At 39.4% G+C, this 19692-nt stretch overlaps 1 protein-coding gene across 4 annotated transcripts in view; it reads left to right on the top strand.

Moving 5' to 3' along the window:
* ESR1 (estrogen receptor 1) overlaps nt 1-19692 on the top strand; it is a 248406-nt gene that overhangs the window by 54503 nt on the left and 174211 nt on the right. For all 4 annotated transcript variants that reach the window (XM_082855517.1, XM_082855519.1, XM_082855518.1 and 1 more), the window contains one exon: nt 13622-13738. In XM_082855517.1, coding sequence (XP_082711643.1) covers nt 13622-13738 — 117 coding nt within the window. The remainder of the gene's footprint in view (nt 1-13621; nt 13739-19692) is intronic.

Genomic DNA, 19692 nt, shown 5'->3' with positions numbered 1-19692 from the left:
TTGCTGAGCGTCTGATATTCGCACAGCTCTTTGCCAGGCTGCAGGGCTCCTGCAGCTTATGGTGAAGTAACATCTTCCACCATGAGGACCATAAAATGCAAGAGATTATTTGTGCTCTTTTGGATTTAAATTTACCTTGCAAATAGGTACAATTAAGTACAAAACGATTCTCCTGATGCGTAGGTTTTGTTTTGTTTTATCCAACAACCATCCTGTAAAGGTTCACTGGCAACACAGTGAATGAAAACCAGTATCCATTTACTTCTACTTGTTAGGAGAAATTGGTATTCAAGCTGAGAAAGAAGACTAGTAGTTCTTTCTAAGTTTGACAGATTGTCTTTTGGTTTATTTCCACTTATTTGAAGTGGACTTCAGTTTAAGAAAATGTCTGAACTCATCTGTTAAAGCATGCTAGAAGAGACCTCTGACCGTGGGATCAGAAGCTCCTGCCTCTTCTTTTATCTTTACCAGGATGTTTGAGAGGAGCTTCACCTGGGGCGTTAATTTTGGAGGCCTCCTGAAGGTGGATGAAACCCCTTATTTAGCAGTTTGATGGTCAAACGCCTACAAGGGAACATTCAGGTGTGGCAGCTTGAAGGACATTCATATTCCACACCACATCGGATCTTAGTAAATAGTCTTTCCATTTTCTCTTTAAAGCACCACAATGACCCAGAGATGGCAGGGTGGGGCGATGCACTTATCGGTGGTTCTAGGCATCCAGGACTTGAAGCACAGCTCTGCTCAGGCTCTGAGTGTTACCCTCTTGCTCTGATCGCTTGTCCAGTTTCCTCTTATTTGCTCTTCAGCTTGGGACAAGAACAGTTTGTTCTTTTCTACTGTTTTTGGCCACCACTGTTTGGACTTTAAATGAACACAGGAAGGAAGAAAGCTTGAAGAAAAGCTCTGGAAACAATTGAACAGAGCAAAGGAGAGGGGTCTTGAGGTGAGCAGAACACGGACTGGCATGGAACTCATTGCTCCGATTGTCACGCTGGTCCCCTCTTTGTCTGATACTTATCAGTTGTTCCGGGGGAGCAATTTCAGGAAGTCCTTTTCTGGGCTGTGGAACAGCCCTTGCTTATGGGTTGAGCCCTAAGAGGTGTTATGGGAAGCGGTTCATGGTCTCTGGGGTTTGACAATGAGCTGGTGGTTACTGATTTCATTATGTTTTCCTTTATTGCAGCTGTTGGTTTGATCCTGTGCCATGGCCTTAAAACAATTGTGGTTTTGCACATGGTAAGCGAGGCCAGACAAGGAGAGGGATCATGTTGTTGCCCTGGCCAAAATTTTTAGCAGACGGGGGTCTGACGAGGGCAAGTAGATAGAAGATTTCCCCTTTACTTCATTTAGAAAAATAAACTTTCCAGGACGAGTATCTTTCCTAGAATTCCTTTAAAGTTTTTTTTTCCTTTAAAAATAGACTGAGGTATAAATAATACTTTTATTAAAAAATACTTTCATTAAAAAATAAAATAAAATGTCATTTGTAGGTGGTTGCTGTCACTGATACGATATACTAGAACTGATTAGCTGTACAAATATAATTTGGGGATGCATTATGAAGGTATACTGTTTTTATTTGCATGCCATTAACGTACAGATGTGGTTGTGAAATCGTTCAGATCATGGCACACTGAATGTCCTCACTGGATTTTTAGGAATGTGTTCGCTGAGACAGCCAAATTCTGTTTCATTTTGTTTGGCTTGTCGCATTGGCCGTAAATCAGAGAATATTCGCTTCAATATTGGAGTCAAACTTCAGTTCTAAACATAATACTGTAGTTGTTCTTTCACAGAATGTAAATTTTTTATTTACTTCCTCAATACCTTATTTCTACTTTCTCTTTTTCTTTATTTTACGCTGGAGCGTGCTGAAAGGTTTTCCGGAAAGATTTTTGTCTAATAAGTGTTGTAACCTATGGATGAATGTATTTCATGTGATTAAGCTCTCATAACTTTAACTGTGGAAGTATTAGAAATCACAGGTTTTATTTAATTTCCTTGCTGCTTCTGAAATGCCCTCCCAAAGATATAACACAGTGATTACATTAGGGAATTCTATTTTTATTACAGTGTCAATTGTAACATATGTAGGCATTCTGGTTCAATAGTTCTCGAGTTCTTTCCATTTCACCAACCCTATTGTGTTGTTACTGGGGGGAACCAGGACTTGTGAATGACACAGACCTGGATTTCAGTCCTGGCTCCTCCAGCTAGCAGCCAAGTGGCCTTCAGTAAGTTACTCAGTCTTTTGAAGTCTCAGCTTCTGCTTCTATAACATGGGAATTGCAGTACCCTACCTCCTCAGTTATGATGTTAAGATGAGATAAAGGGCTGCAGTCACTTAGCACAGTGCCTGGTCCATGGGGAGAACATTCTAACACCATACACAAAAATAAACTCAAAATGGATTTAAGACCTAAATGTAAGACCAGATACTATAAACCTCTTAGAGGAAAATATAGACAGAACACTCTTTGACATAAAACACAGGAATATCTTTTTTTTTTTAGCAATATCTTTTTGAATCTACCTCCTAGAGTAATGAAAGTAAAAACAAAAATAAACAAATGGGACCTAATGAAACTTAAAAGCTTTGTACAGCAAAGGAAACCATAAACAAAACGAAAAGACAACCCACGGAATGGGAGAAAATATTTGCAAATGATGCGACTGACAAGGGATTAATCTCCAAAATATGCAAACAGCTCATGCAGCTCAATATCAAAAAAAGAAACAACCAAATCAAAAAATGGGCAGAAGGCCTAAATAGACATTTCTCCAAAGAAGGCATACAGGTGGCCAAAAAATACATGAAAGGATGCTTAACATTGCTAATTATTAGAGAAATGCAAATCAGAACTACAATGAGGTATCACCTCACACCTGTCAGAATGGCCATCACCAAAAAGTCTACAAACAATAAGCACTGGAGAGTGTATGGAGAAAAAGGAACCCTCCTACACTGTTGGTGGGAATATAAATAAGTTGGTAGGGCCACTATGGAGAATAGTATGGAGGTTCCTTAAAAAACTAAAATTAGAGCTACCATATGATCCTGCAATACCACTCCTGGGCGTATATCTGGAGAAAATGATAATTCAAAAAGATGCATGCCCTCCAATGTTAGTTACAGCACTATCTATAATAGCCAAGACATGGAAACAACCTAAATGTCCATCCACAGATGAATGGATAAAGAATATGTGGTGCATATATATAATGGAATATTACTCGGCCATAAAAAAGAATGAAATAATGCCATTTGCAGCAACATGGATGGCCCTAGAGATTATCATACTAAGTGAAGTAAGTCAGACAGAGAAAGACAAATATCATATGATACCACTTATATGTGGAATTTTAAAAAAATGGTACAAATGAACTTATTTACAAAAGAGAAACAGACTCACAGACTTAGAAAACAAACTTATGGTTACCAAAGGGGAAAGAAGAGGGGGGAGAGATAAATTAGGAGGTTGGGATTAACATATACTCACTACTATATATAAAACAGATAATCAACAAGGAACTACTGTATAGCACAGGGAACTCTACTTAGTATTCTGTAATAAACTATATGGGAAAAGAATCTGAAAAAGAATAGATATTTGTATATGTGTAACTGAATCACTTTGCTGTACACCAGAAACTAACACAGTATTGTTAATCAACTATACTCCAATATAAAATAAAAGTTAAAAAAAAGAATTTCATTCCTTTTTAAGGTTGAATAAAATTCCATTCTATGTATAGTAATCCCCCCTTACCTGCAGTTTTGCTTTCCTTGGTTTCAGTTACTTGTGGTCAACTGTGGTCTGAAAATATTAAATGGAAGTTTCCAGAAATAAACAATTCCTAAGTTTTAAATTGTATACAGTTCTGAGTAACGAGATGATATCTTTTGTCATCCAGCTTTGTCCTGCTCGGTGATGTGAATCATCCCTTTATCCACTGTATCCCGCTGTTAGTCACTTAGTAGTCATCTGGTGTATCAGATCGACTGTTGAGGTATCGTGGTGCTTGTGTTCAAGTAACTCTTATTGTACCTAATAATGGCACCAAAGTGCGAGAGTAGAGATGCTAACAATTCAGATATTCTCTTACTGTGCCTAATTTATAAATTAAACTTTATCACAGGTATGCATGTGTAGGAAAGACATGGTATATATCTATCTGTACTGTCTGTGGTTCAGGCATCCACTGGGGTTCTTGGAACAAATCCCCTGCAGATGGCAGCGGGACTACTGTATATGCCACATTTTGATAATCCATTTATCTATCAATGGACATTTGGGTTGTTTCCATCTGTCAGCTATAGTGAATAATACTGCTGTGAACATGGGTGTACAAATATCTGTTTGAGTCTGCTTTCAATTCTTTGGGGCATATACCCAGAAGTAGAATTTCTGAATCATATGATCTCCAACTTCATTTTGACTTGCCTCCCAAGCTTCAGTATTGCATTTACAATAACTTGCTGGGTAGCTGGTTCTTGGTGTGCTCCTGAAACCTCAAATGCAACATGTTTAAAATTGTTCTGTACCTCTTTTTCCCACTGGCCTCCCAAATCAGATCCTCCCTGTGGTTAATGATTAGAACAGTCTTCGAGACACCTGGCACAAACCACCAGAACCTTTGATTTCTTCCTCCTCTTCTGCAGCCCTAAGAATTTGGCAAAGCTATTTCAAACTTCTTCACATCTTCTCTCTGCCTCATCTACTCTACTACTCAGAGATGATTAGTGCATATTTCGGTATGAGTTTTTCCTTGACATAACTTTGAATACTTTAGGATTCTTCATTTTTTTAATGAAAATTATACACTCCCATTTTCATTAAAAAACCCTTTTGAACTCTCATTTCTACAACAGATTCCCTGCCAGTCTTCTTTTTCCTTTTGCCAGCAGGGCCCCACGGCATCGCCGTTTGGACTGGTTCTTCAGTGCTAACCAACAACTCCCATCACACTTCTTTCCTTTGGTCACAGTCGATGAATGTATGGGCACTGCTAAGATCAAGCAGCCCTCATGAGTCAGGGTTGGAGTAGCTGGAGATAATGCAGGAAGTCAATATTTTCCTTGGAGTGTAAGGGAGGACTAGACTTCTGTTCCTTTGTACAATCATGTCCAGGAGAGTTGGACCATTCATTTCATCCCTGTCATGTAAGTCAAATGTTATTGCCAAAAGAATTCAATATTGGTTTGGCCTTGCACAGTATTTTTCTTTCAGATAGTTAAATAGAAGACAGTAACATTGGTCTTATTAATTCCTCACTTTTTACTTTCTCATGCATGAGCTTTCTAAGAAGCGGAACACTCAGTGGTCAACCAGTTGCAGAGAATCTTCCCATTGTTGCCTCTGGAAAGTAGATACAGTTCCTGAGTGAAGGTCTTGTCCTTTGGGGAAGTTGAGCCTTCCATATATGAATAAGAGGTCAATCTCTGGAGTAAGGGAGCCCTTGCTTCAAATCCCATCTCTGCCACTTGCTTGCTGTGTGGTTCTGAGCAGGCTTTCTAACTTTTATCATAGGTTTACATCTGTAAAATGGAGATAAATATAATCCCTGCCTCCTAGAGTTGCTGGGGAATTAAATGAAATAATCCGTGTATGACGCAGCGCCTGGCACATCACGGTCAGTACCCAGATGAGTCAGTTTTCTTAGAAGCAAGAATGTTTGGTCATACGATCTCATGCACAAGTGTGAAACGAACAAGCTGAGGAGGGGCTGTAGCTGGAAGCCCCCACTCAGGTTGGGATGGTTGCTTGTTTATATTGCAGTGCTTTGAAAATTCATGAGCAAACCCCTATTTTCCCAATGCTAAGGCTCAAAACTATGTTTTGACATGTTTTCTGTACCTTAACACCTCAAGAAAAGACTAATTTTTCACTGATAAAACAAAAAGTTAGAGGTTTCCTCCTGGTCAAATATGTGTACGATCCCGTGATTCCATATCAAATTTGAAACTGTATTGAATGCTCTATAAATGCATATTGATTCTTAGAAGGAGAAAGAAATACTGATCTTGACATCTTATCTGGCACCTTAAACAATTTGTGTACTTGGATACTTCAAATTCTAATTTCAATGAGCCTTTAATGAAAAGGTAACCAAGCTTTATAGATGCTAACTAAATTTATGGATTACTCAGGTATAAAAGAATGGGACGTTGAAAATGAAATACTATTTTGTTGAAACCATACAATGAGACTTTCAGATAAGATTAGCTAAAATTGACCCTCTTTTTTTTTTTTTTTGGATTTGTGGTTGCTTAAACACTGGAGAGTTAATTTATCTTTAATTTGAGAATTCATTTTCATTTCCATGCCTTAAAAATATGAACAGTTAGCTAACTACTCATATTTTCATTAAAAAATGCTAAGTGCTTATTCCTTACCATGCTTGGCTTTTTGCCTGACCTCATCAGTCTTCTTGACTTTAATTCATTTTTTCCCCAGAGAACTGTGTATATTTTTACTGAGCTCATTCATAAAAAATCATAAAATAAGAGTTGATGTCATATAATTTGAAGTTTTTCTGGTTATGACTTAAATCTGTGTGTGTGCTTCCTTCAAACTTTGAAATGTGTCAGTGACAGAAATAGTTGGAAAGCACAGTTCAAGTACAACTTCTGAATCCACAAGTCAGAAAGTAGTAAAAAAGGAAGAAAATAAAAAACTACACTACGTACCTATCACAGAACTGTTATTGAAGCAAGTTGATGTTCAGATTTATGTAATATTATTGAAGCAAATATTTTAACTATCTTTACTAAGACGAGCAGTACACATTGTATTTTAGCTTCAGTTACGGAAGGGTCCATGTAGTTTATATGCAGGAAACCCTTCAATTAAGATGTGCCTCCTTCCCTACTAATACTTTGATGCTGTTAATAATTCATTTATAAGACTTGAAATTTTTTATGGGAAGTAATAAAAGGGACCCATTATTTTCACAGCTCAATCTGTTTCTTGGTGATGGCAGTGAGGGGGGGAGATGAGAGGAAGAAATTGTTAATCACCTTGTAGAACTGAACTTCAGAAAAGTCATAAAGTAGAAGTTCCAAAGAAGTTAAAACACTCCTAAAAGAAATCACTGTTAGTAAAAGGAACCGTATTATCATGCATACATAACCAAAATGTTAGAGGGAAAAAAATACAATTCACGAAAACATTTCTATAAAGAACAAGCTTTGAAATAATGAGAACGTGTTGGTTTTTATTTGGGGGCAGTCATAAAATACACTCATCTTAGAACACCAGCAAGGCATCAGAATAAAAATAGTGGTGGAGATAATTCATGGGTAATCCAAGCTCTTACTTCTCACTTCCTGACCTGTCACATCTGTGAAGACCTGCTCCTTTATGCTAATGTCTGGCCCCATCCAGTGTTGAAGAGCAGACTTGCCTCTCCCTCTGCTGCTTTTGTCCCGTAGGACCAAGTCTTGATTTTGTGAACCTGAGTTTTGGGGTCCTGGGATGTAGTGACCATTGCTTTGTTGGGGGTCACCATCTTCCTTTATACAACTCCAGTCTGCCCCCTCAGGAGACCTGTGCTCCACAGAGGGGGTTCGGGGGCGAGGGAGGGGCAACACAGAGCTTAGGGATTCCATTTTGTTCCGATAACAAATATTTGTTGAGCTCCACTGTGTGCCAGGATAATGTGCTGGGCACAGGATACCTGGTGACAAATGAGACAGAGATAGTCCATTCCTTGTCAAACCCAAAGTGACCTGGGGGTTGAAACAGCGATTAAAGGGCAATGTAGTAGGTGTTATGACAGGACAAAAGACAGGCATCACTGGAGGGGCAGAAAGGATTTCGCAGAGGAATTGCTATCTCAACTGATAACACCTGAAATATGAGTAGGAGTCAATTGGTCCGAGAGTAGGAGAAGTGTGTTCCCACAAGAAAGAAGGGCCTGTGCAAAGCCCCCGGGGTGATAAGGAGCACAGAGTGAACAGAAAGACACAGCTAGAGCTTGGATGTGACTTAGAGGGTGATGAGAGAAGGCTGGGAGAGGAGGTAAGGAGCACAGAGTGAACAGAAGGACACAGCTAGAGCTTGGATGTGACTTAGAGGGTGGTGAGAGAAGGCTGGGAGAGGAGGTAAGGGCTGGTCAGGGACAGCTTGCTGAGCTGTCTTGAGGCATTTAGATTTTATCCTGAGAGCTTTGAGGAACATCAGACTATTAAAGTGGGTTAGTGACATGATGGTGTGTGATTTTATAAAAATCCCTCTGGCAGGGGTGGGATAGGGTGGGAGGGAGGGAGACACAAGAGGGAAGAGATATAAGGACATATGTATATGTATAACTGGTTCACTTTGTTATAAAGCAGAAACTAACACACCATTGTAAAGCAATTATACTCCAATAAAGATGAAAAAAATGAACATTTTACAGCAGAGACATAAAAAAAAAAAATCCCTCTGGCAACGTGGTGGGGCATGATTGGCAGGGGAAGGCTGCAGGCCGTGGCTGTCGTGATAACCTGGGTGGGAAATTCTTGGGACTATGGTAGTGACGGCAGGCCCAGGACAAAGCTGATGTGGCTTTGAAAAAGAACTTTAAAATAATTGATTTGGTAGATGTTTATACTCTGTGTGTGTGGGGTTTGAGTGAGGGAGAGGATAGAGTCTAGAACAACACGCATGTTTCAGGCGTCATGGTGTGTTGGTGAATAGGAACAGGTAGGTGAGGAGAGAAGATGGTCATTTATGTTTGGGACACATACATCTCAAAGAGTCTGTGAGATAGTCGAGTCTAAATGAACTGGGGGCAGGTGTGGGAAGCTTGGTAAAGAGATTTGGTCTGAGGTGACTGCCAGAAAGCACTGAGGGAAAAGGGTGACAAAAGTAAAGATACACACTATTAAATTCCTCTCAGGTTGCTGCTTGTTTTATGTTATTGTTTTCAGCTTTACTGAGGTATAAGTGACAAATAAAATTGTAAGATATTTAAAGTGTACATTGTGATGATATATGTATACATTGTGACAGGATTTCTCCCCTTTGAATTAGCTAACACATCCATCACCTCATATATTTACTTTTTTCTCTGTTGTTTTTTTTTTTTTTCCTTTGGGTGAGAACATTTAAGTTTTACTCTCTGAGCAAATGTCAATTAAACAATACAGCACTACCAACGATTGTCACCATGTTATACGTTAGCTCCTCAGACCTTATTCATCTTACAGCTAAAAGTTTGTTCCCTTTTACCAGCTTCTCCCCATTTCCCTCACCCCAGCCTCTGGCAATCACTTTTCTATTCTGTTTCTATGAGTTTGACTGTTTTTTTCAGATTCCACATATAAATGATTCAATGCAGTATTTATCTTTCTCTGTCTGCCTTATTTCATTTAACTGATGCCCTCCAGGCTCATCCACCTTGTTGAAAATGACAGGATTTCTTTATTTTTTAAGGATGAACAATATTCCATTATATATATTCTGCATTTTCTTTATCTGTTTATCTGTCAACAGACACGTAGGTTGTTGTTTCCATCGTTGGTTAGTGTGAACAGCGCTGCTATGAACGTGGAGGTACAGATATCTCTTCAAGATAACAATTTCATTTCCTTTGCATACATATCCACAAGTGGCGCGTCAGGATTGTATGGTGGTTCTATTTTTAATTTCTTGCGGAACCTCCATACTGTTTTCCACAGCGGCCGCGCCAGTTTACATTCCCACCAACAGTACACGAGGGTTCCCTTTTCTCCACATCCTCCCCTGCTTGTTTTAATTTGGTCTGTTGTTATATTTCTTTTGAATCTCTGAATATGGGCCATTGTTTTTTTTTTTGTTTTTTTTTTTTTTTTTTGCTGTACGCGGGCCTCTCACCGTTGTGGCCTCTCCCGTTGCGGAGCACAGGCTCCGGACGCGCAGGCTTAGCGGCCATGGCTCACGGGTGCAGCCGCTCCGCGGCATGTGGGATCTTCCCGGACCGGGGCACGAACCCGTGTCCCCTGCATCGGCAGGCGGACTCTCAACCACTGCGCCACCAGGGAAACCCTTATTTATTTATTGGTAACTAACAAATAGACTTTCTGTGTGATGGTAATAATGCAAAAATAGCTGAAAGAGGAAAAATAAGAAGAAAGGGGGAAATGAAAAGTCAAGGAAAAGAATCCCAGAGAGGCCTGGGGAAGAGCTCTGTGTGAGGCCCCTGGAGCCGGGGGTGAGTCTGGTAATTCCTGCTTACAGGCTTCCTAGTAATTCCTCTCCCGACCCTTCACGTTTCCTGCTTACGGTTCGCTTGCCTCATCCCTTCTCCCACCCCCGCTTCCTATTATTCAAACCCTACATTAGCTCAAAGGCTTTAATTTTTGGTGAGCAAAAAAAAAAATAGTGATTATTTCTCCAAACCTTCACTTGCAGCTCACATCTTGGATTTGGCCTCTTGCACTTCATTCTGTGCAAGAGGAACTTTGGGGCTGATCTGGTCACAGGTACACAGAGTTCCTCAGTCTCTTCAGTAAAGACACTGTATGTTTCATTAAGATTGTTGGTGCGAGTTTTTTTTTTTAAATGAACTCTAATTCAATAAGATTTTCTCTTCCATTATTTTTACAAGACCAAATAATAACATTTAAAAAGAAATTTCTTCTTAAAGAAACTTAAATCAGTTGCTTTAAGAACACATCTTTACAAAATTATACTCATTAGGCAACAAAAAACTTTCGTGTTTTCCTTTCTTCTGATGCAAGTTGAAGACTTAGAAATAAATAGTTGTTAATGGTGTTTGGTTAAGAAGAATTTGTTTTAATTGTTTATATGAAACAAGTACTTGTTAACTTTTTCTTGTTGCCAATCTGTCAATTCTAAATGTTCACGTACATTAGGCAGGAGAAAGCCCAGCTTTGTCACAAAAGGTTTGCATTATGAACTTGGTTCTTTTGTGCGTCTATTTTCATTCTTGTTAAGGGATGAATTCGATTGTACAAATCCCGCATATTTTATGTGTTAAACATGTTAGTTCAGGAATTTCACTTGATTTTATAAAGATACATATCTACGATGGCTGACCAATCCAAACATAAGATTTAACCATTGACTTCGGACCCAATTCAGTTCTCCCATCTTCTGGCTTGCAGAACTTCTGGCTTTTGGGAAAGAAAGTGAATCAAAGTAATTTTTGGTTCAAATTATTATTAACTGTTTTCTTCTGATATAAACTTATATTTTAAGATTTAAAATAAGTCAACATGTACTACATAAACATCATAGAAGACCAAACACTAAGAGTTTCTTTGAGATGTCAGAAGAATACACCTTTTGCCTAGAGTTTATATCTGCCCAGGTAAATTTTATTTCTGATTCTATTATTTCCTCAATTTGCCCCTGTTAATAGGGAAGATTCTAAAAGTAATAACTATGCCTGGGTATTCCAGGCAGTGTGTGGTCTCTTCCTGAAGTTACAAGGTTTTAACTGTTTGTTGATTCCTCTTATGCAATAGAAGAATGCAGATGTTAATTTAATCTGAGCTTGTTTATACAGTGACTTTTATAATGTATATCTAAAGATAGAGAATCGAGTTTTATGAGACCAACATTTCTTATCAAGTCCCCACTCCACCCTATTCTAATTGGGCTGACCCTTAAGTTGAATAAAGAACAGAGAGGTCTGTAGTTAAAACATTTCACTACATGTTGAGTCTTGCCCTTATTAAATGAGAAAATGGAGACTTAAACAGAGAATCTGAATTAGAAGGTCGCATATGCACTCACTGTTTTTTGTGAATGGAAAGCATATTTTAAAATAGTACATATCATCTTTTTAGTCTAAATTCAGGATGTTTTCCCAAGAGGTGCAAGTATTTAGACTCATATAAATGGGCTGCTTTATAAAAACATGGCAATAATACTTTTTAATTTGTGAAGTTTAATATTCTGTGCATTATCAACCAGACTTCTTTTGAGGGATAAAGAAATGGAGGTGACTTCTAAATCTTAGAGCAGAAACTGCATGTGGGCAATTGGATACCTGTCCCCAGAGCTCAGAGAAGAGGGTTGGGCTGGGAGTTTAAGTCTGTGCGTCACCTGTATTTAGTGGTGATGAAAGCCGTAGGCGTGAGATAGATGTTCTGGTGGGAGAATTCAGAGTCACAGAAGAGGAAAGGGCCTGGCATTGAGCCCTGTGCAGCTCTGGATTACTGTGGCATGTAGGGAGGCAAATCTGCAAACCCTGGGAAGCTCCAGCTTGAGGGGTAGAAGGAGCGCTGGGAGCATTTTGTGTTACAGAAGCCGAGGGAAAAGCATGTTTCAAGAGGAAGGAAGGAACTGTCAGATACTTCTGATGGGTCAAGTGTGATGTGGGCTGAAAGTGTCTATTGAATTCAGCAACAGAAGTCACTGGCGGTTTCTGGGAAGCTGTTTTTGTGGAGCAACAAAGGTGGAAAGCAGATTGACGTGGGTTGAGCCAGGCAGGAGAAAAGGAGGAAAAAGACCTCCAGTGCAGACATCTGTCAGGTGCTGAGCTGAGAAGGAGGGACAGGATATAAGATAGAAGTTCGAGAGTGCTGCGGATCAAGGGAGACCTTTTTTGTGGGTCAGATTTGCATGACATGATAAAAGCCAATAAGGTGAAGTAAACCTATGTGAATTACAGGACATCATTAGAGAAACAGTCTTGGGAATTATTGGAGAACCAGAAGGGAAAGAGAGGGAGAAAAGGATAGAAAGCTTATTTAAATAAATAATGGATGAGAACGTTCCCAAAACAGGGGAGAGATTTGGACATCCAAGTTCATGAAGCTCATAGGCTCCCCCCAAATTTCACAATATTATATGCTAATTATATCTTAATAAACCTTGAAAAAAAAAGCCAATTAGAAGGAAGCATTGGAGTGAGAGAGATTCAATAAACAAGAGAGAAAAGAAAGAGGATTTAGAATAAAATAACAGCAACAACAACTAATATTCATTCAGTGTTTGCCCTACCCACGGCACTGTGCTAAGCCCGTGACATGTAGTCTCACATTTAGTTCTTAGAATAATGTTATGCAGCGGTGCCGGGAGGAAAGTGTGGCCTAAGGATATTAACCAACTTGCTCAGTGTCTTCCAGCTAGTGAGTGGTGAACTGACTTACTACCTTAAGGATCGACCTTGGTCACCACCACAGCCCACCACCACGCAACTGGAATTTAGGTGTCCTGTGCTGCGTTTGAAGACCTACTTAAAGATTCTTTAAATTATATTTTAAGAAAGGCCACTTTGAAACCCTCTGTCTGAAAGTTCTAACAGCTCTATTTGGACAACAATTTTGGTGGGTGGCCTGGGTCCAAAAAAAAAAAAAAAAGCCTTATCTACTGAGAAAGCTTAACCTTGAGAATATATATATATAAAACATCATGCCCCCAAATATAGGCTGTGTGAACTGAAGGGGATTTGCCCAAAGAACTCGCAAAGCAACTTGGGGAGGCAGAAATTAATTGTACGAGAGTTTTTTTTTTAATTAGCATTGCAAGGAGGACACAAAAAAGGATGATGGGTTGAGGCAGCAACATAGAAAGGCCAAGGAAGAGATGTGAAAACATCCCACAGACAGCTTCCCTGTAGATTCCGACCGACTAAATTTCCTGAAATAATACTAATTCTGTCCTCTTGCTTTCGATAGGACATAATGACTACATGTGTCCGGCTACCAACCAGTGCACGATTGATAAAAACAGGAGGAAGAGCTGTCAGGCCTGCCGGCTACGCAAGTGCTACGAAGTGGGCATGATGAAAGGGGGTAGGTACCTTGGACCCAGGGCGCCCACCATGAGGTCCTTGTCCCCCACCCACTGCTGGCCATTTCCATTCTAGTCACCATGGGAGTGGAGTGGTTTCTCTTCTAATTAATTTTTTTCCTATTCTCACTTTTCTTCACAACAAAACTATTTTTTATAACACATTTTATTAAAAAAGAAGAAATCTGAACACACCATTTTGTGTTTCATATTTTCAATGTAAATACTTATATTTAAAATCAAAAGTGTGTGGGAGGTGGTGGTGGAAGGAAAAGAAGACTGCTCAGCGAATTATTCTAGAATTATTTTTCAGTTACTGTTTATATTTCCTAATGCTAGAAAACGGTATCTGGGAAGAAACTTTCCTTACACTGAGACTTGTACATGTGAAAGCTAAAGAGCTAGTTTGTCATCTTTCAATCCCTTCACATCCCTTAGGGAATTTGAATTTCAATCAAAAGGCAGCTTTCTCCTTTAGAAGTTGAGTTAACTAGCAGCTCCCATAATCTCAGTGTCCCGTATGGAGCTGGGAACAATGCAGTGATTTCTGAGCGCTAGCGTCACGAGGTGGTCGGGATCTGTGTCCGTGTATTTGTGCTGTGGGTGTGTGTATGTGTGGTTTTCTGTCTCCTCATGTATCCAGCCTTTGAGTTTTCTTATACAGGAATCCGGCGTCTGGTTCTGGGAATATTAGGTGCTCCATAAATGTGGTTGCCTGATCTCCTTGTCTTCTTTGGAATCTAGTTTTGAAGAACACTTCTAGTCTTGAAGAGCCTTCAAAATACTGGGAGAGAACAAGAGGAAATGTGTAACTGAAATAAAGGAATGGGTGCATCCAGTGTTTTAGGATGATATAAAGGAGAGAGACAGACCTATGATGGTGCTGCCTGCTGATCAGAATGGGAAAAAATCTTTCTGGAGAGGAGGCTTGAGATTAGTTAAGGAGAACAGAGTGGCCATGAAAAAGAGTAGCGATTGTGTAAATAGAGGGAAGCTAACCTTTAACTCATTAACACTTGGACAAAGGGGGAGGCAGAGGAAAAACCAACAATCATGCCTGATTATTAGGGTGCTTATAGGCAAAGATTCCCTTGTTAATGGCCATAAATAAATCTACCTGGTTGAGATTTTGAATACAGCATTTGGAATAAATTATCTTGATGAACAGATGAAATGTTGAATTTACACATTGTGTGAGCTGTGACTATATGTCTTGAGTGTCTGAAAAAGCAGCTTTGATTCAAAGGGTAATTAATTCCAAGAATTTAACAGCCACATTCAGAAAATGACACTTTGAGTCATAAATGGATTAAATATTTAAGGAATTCATTTTTCTTTGTACTGTTGGAGAATTAGTCAGGCTTAATTAAACTCACAAAAAGCTTCTTAAGGTAACTTGATAAGTGACAGGAATAAAACAGCTACATGCAAAAAGTTTACTTCGAAAGAGTAGAGTCCAAGTTTAATATTCTTCTTTGGCAATTGTAGGTAGATTAAGCCCAGACTCTCAAATTCTCTCTAAAAGCTGAAATGATCAACTTGTAAATTGGTCCAAAACATTTTTTTTTTCTTTGAGGGTACCCATACGTTGACCCCACTTCATAGAAACAATTCTGTTTTTCTTAATTAACATCCAGATACAATCTGGATGCATAAATATAAATTATGCATACACATTTTTATCTAACAAAAAATTTAACATGCAAAGACATAATAAAAATCTTCCCACTGCTTTCAAATAGGACTTTAGATAATTACTGCACATAGTCAATCTATGTGTGCATGCATGTACTTGTATATTTATGAGTGCAAAATATATATCTATACTAGTTTGCTGCTGTGTTATTCTGCTCAGCCTGCCATAGCAAAGTCTACAGACTGGGTGACTTAAACAGCAGAAATTGATTTCTCACAGCTCTGGAGGCTGGAAGTCCAAGATCAAGGTGTCAGCAGGGTTGGTTTCACCCTAGACCTTTCTGCTTGGCTGGAAGGTGGTCCTCTTCTCGCTGTGCCCTCACATGGCCTTTTCTCTGTGTGTGTGCATCCGTCGTGTTTTTTTCTCTTCTTTTAAGGACCCCAGTCATATTGGATTAGGACCCCACCCTTAGGACCTCATTTAAACTTTATTACATCTTTAAAGACCCTATATCCAAATTTAGTACTATTCTGAGGTACTGGGGTTAGGGCTTCAATGTGATTTGTCGAGGAGACACAATTCAGTCCATAACAATTTCCCATAGAGATTCCTTAGCAGTTGTTAGTATCCGTTACGTAAAATGAAAACATGTGTCTTTCTGGCAGTTTATACGTGTGTATAAGTTTTACGACAAGCTTTAAAATTGTAAAACTATAGGCTGTGAGAACATCTCATTTTAATTATATGTATAGTGTTTGCCATAATACAATATAATTTATTTTTCTTCCACACTATGGGATACCACACATAACCTCATGACACCTTGTATAACAACTCCCCAGATCCCACCAAATAAAGACCTAATTTACAGCTGGAAGTACAGTTATAGCCAACTATAAAATTTGAAATTACTTGTAAAGAACAGCTGTGACTAGATAAATCTTTACAACATTTTCCTACTGGTTTCATAAGAATCCAGTGTCTGAACGAGGCTAGAGACCAATTCGAATACTGAATCTCTCCATATGAAATAAAATGTTTCATTTCAGATAAAAGAGAGAGAACCACAAACTTACCTCCTACTTTTTTTTTTTTTTATGGTACGCGGGCCTCTCACTGTTGTGGCCTCTCTCGTTGCGGAGCACAGTCTCCGGATGCGCAGGCTCAGCGGCCATGGCTCACGGGCCCAGCCGCTCCGCGGCATGTGGGATCTTCCCGGACCGGGGCACGAACCCGTGTCCCCTGCATCGGCAGGCAGACTCTCAACCACTGCGCCACCAAGGAAGCCCCCTCCTACTTTTATAGCAAGGTAGAATGCATTTATTAAAGTACCCTAAAGATCCAAAACAGTGCATGATTTATCTACATGAAGAAATTTAATCTCGTATGATGCCTGCTGTACCCTGAAAATCCCAACCTCATAATTAGATTTGGTCCTGAGCCACGATGGTTCAGTAAGATGCAGGATTTAAGACATGCTTTAGGGGATGCACTTTCCCATCTTAGTGCTGCTGGTCTCTGTGTAGCTTGCATTTTCCTTTTCATCTGTCTCCCTCCCCTTCAACCTTAAGTGGCAGATTAAATGTCTCTTCTTCAGGGAGGTCTTCCTTTTGCCCCACACTAGGTTAGCTTCCTGTGTTCTCCCTTTCATAGGAAACAACTCTTCCCTGAGCCCTCCTCACTATTATTGTTAGTTGTTCAACATCTGTCCATGAACTCCACGATGGTGGAGACTGTCCTGCCTACTGATCTAGCACTAAGCAAGTCGCAAAGTGAGTGTTCAAGATATTTTTTTCCCATGAAATAATGACTTAATTCATTTAAATAGTTATTTGTTCAGGGCTGCTTAAGGGTGAGCTATTATGAAGAGTACGAACATGGATAATCACCTAGTCCCTTCCATCAGAATCCTCATTGTACAAAGGGGACATTTGCACCTGAAGTGGCAAATAAAAATCTGGAAGACAAGTTAAGACCTGGATGGAAGATGAAGATGAGAATGGAAGACCAGCGGCCAGTGGAAGTTCAGAGCTTTGGCCAGCCACTGCTGGGTTTAGTCCAACCCAGAGTGTTATTCAGACCATGTGACTTCCAAGGTGTATATTATTATCCAAGAACTTGGCATTCTAGCTTGGTTTGATGGAAAGGGGAAAACCTCAGAGATGGAATTCTTGGACCAAATACTGGCTTCCCCTCAGATTTGCTGAGCAATCCTGTTACAGTCATTTTTATGAGTTTCATTATCCTCAGATGTAAAATAAAAATAAATAATTTATATTTAACAAGTTTCTTGTAAAGGTCACAATTCATAACATGTGAAGTACTTTATAAAGTACAACACAAGTGTTAGTGATTACAGGCAGACCTCAGAGATATCGCAGGTTTGGTTCCAGACCATTGCAATGAAGCAAATATAAAGTGAGTCACACAAATTCTTTTGGCTTCCCAGTGCATATAAAAGTTAATGTTTACGCTATACTGTAGTCTACTAAGTGTGTAATAGCATTATGTCTAAAAAAATGTACGTACCTAGTTAGGAAATACTTCATTGCTAAAACATGCTAGCCATCATCCGAGCCCTCAGCAAGTCATAAAAGTAACATCAGAGACCACTGATCACAGATCACTGTAACAAATATAATATGAATGAAAAAGTTTGAAATATTGTGAGAATTACCAAAAAGGAACACAAAGACAGAAAATGAGCAAATGCTGTTGGAAAAATGGCACCAATAAACTTGCTTTATGCAGTGTTGCCACAAATTTTCAGTTTGTGAAGAACGCAATATCTTCAAAGTACAATAAGATGGGCTTCCCTGGTGGCGCAGTGGTTGAGAGTCTGCCTGCCGATGCAGGGGACACGGGTTCGTGCCCCGGTCCGGGAAGATCCCACATGCTGCGGAGCGGCTGGGCCCGTGAGCCATGGCCGCTGAGCCTGTGTGTCCGGAGCCTGTGCTCCGCAACGGGAGAGACCACAACAGTGAGAGGCCTGCGTACCACAAAAAAAAATAAAATAAAATAAAAATTAAAAGTACAATAAGTTGAGGTATGCTTGTAGATTTCCTATCCTAAAAATAATTCCTATCTTACCTAAATACTCAGCACAGATTTTTCTTGGAAGGAAAAGAATGGCAATTTTATCACTAGTACTAAGTATAAATATCTAATTCCTTTGTGGGGAGTAAAACCCTGGCTCAGACACGTCTGCTTTTTCTTTTTTTCTTTTTGGTGTCGTGTGCTAGATATAGCTTCATGATGAATGAGATTTGTTGTTTATCATTTTATGATGCCAGGGATTTATACAAACTTCTTAAAATTCCTCCCGATAAACTCGGAAGTGTGTTGGTGGCAAGGTTTTCATTTTTCAGACAAGGAAATTGTCACCAGAAATTAGTTGATGTGCAGGACTCATGCACTGCCCATCCTGGTTGTGCTTCCTTGTAACACATTAAGAAGAAATTTGAGATAAAGTAATAATTGTCACTAGTCTTTATTTTGGTGACAACATTGCAATTTAATTTTGAGAAATATTCCAAAACAATAAATAAATTTAACAAATTAATGTTACAATTTTAAAGTGATAAAATAATAAAAATAATAATATAGATGGGGAAATGTATGCTGTGGGTTCAGAATAACTGAGATGCCCAATGAAAAGCTGGAAAATAAAATATTTCCTTTTGCCTAAGTTGAATATTTATAGTCATGTGTTACTATAATTTGTTTCATTGATGGGATGAGCTTCCAGACCAGAAAATTAGGTTTCCTTTGATCCTACATTGGCTCTTTTTTTTTTTTTTGCCAGAAGTAACTGTTTATTAATGTTAATGACAGGAGAACCAAATCAATGAATTAAGAATGTAAATGTGGGGCTTCCCTGGTGGCGCAGTGGTTGAGAGTCCACCTGCCGATACAGGGGACGCGGGTTTGTGCCCTGGTCCGGGAAGATCCCACATGCCGCGGATAGGCTGGGCCCGTGAGCCATGGCCGCTGAGCCTGCGCGTCCGGAGCCTGTGCTCCGCAACGGGAGAGGCCACAGCAGTGAGAGGCCCGCGCACTGCAAAAAAAAAAAAAAAAAAAAAAAAGAATGTAAATGTGAATTTCTTTCTTGGGATAGTCCAACAATCCTTGTGAGACTTGTAGCTGCATGTGAATCCAAGCTTTTTCAGAAGGCAGGGTTGGGAATTCACGTTATTTTCTCTGTCTCTTTTATTTTCTGTCTTTTCTCGCTCCTTTTTGGTATCATCTAATCCCATGACTTTAAGTACCATTTATATGCTGATGACTGCCCAGTTTATACCTTTAGCCCAAAGTTTCTCC

Source organism: Leucopleurus acutus (genome assembly GCF_964270905.1).
Source record: "Leucopleurus acutus genome assembly, chromosome: 15".
NCBI lineage: Eukaryota > Metazoa > Chordata > Mammalia > Artiodactyla > Delphinidae > Leucopleurus > Leucopleurus acutus.
The sequence above is the reverse complement of the archived record's forward strand: the minus strand, read 5'-3'. Positions and strand labels throughout refer to the sequence as shown.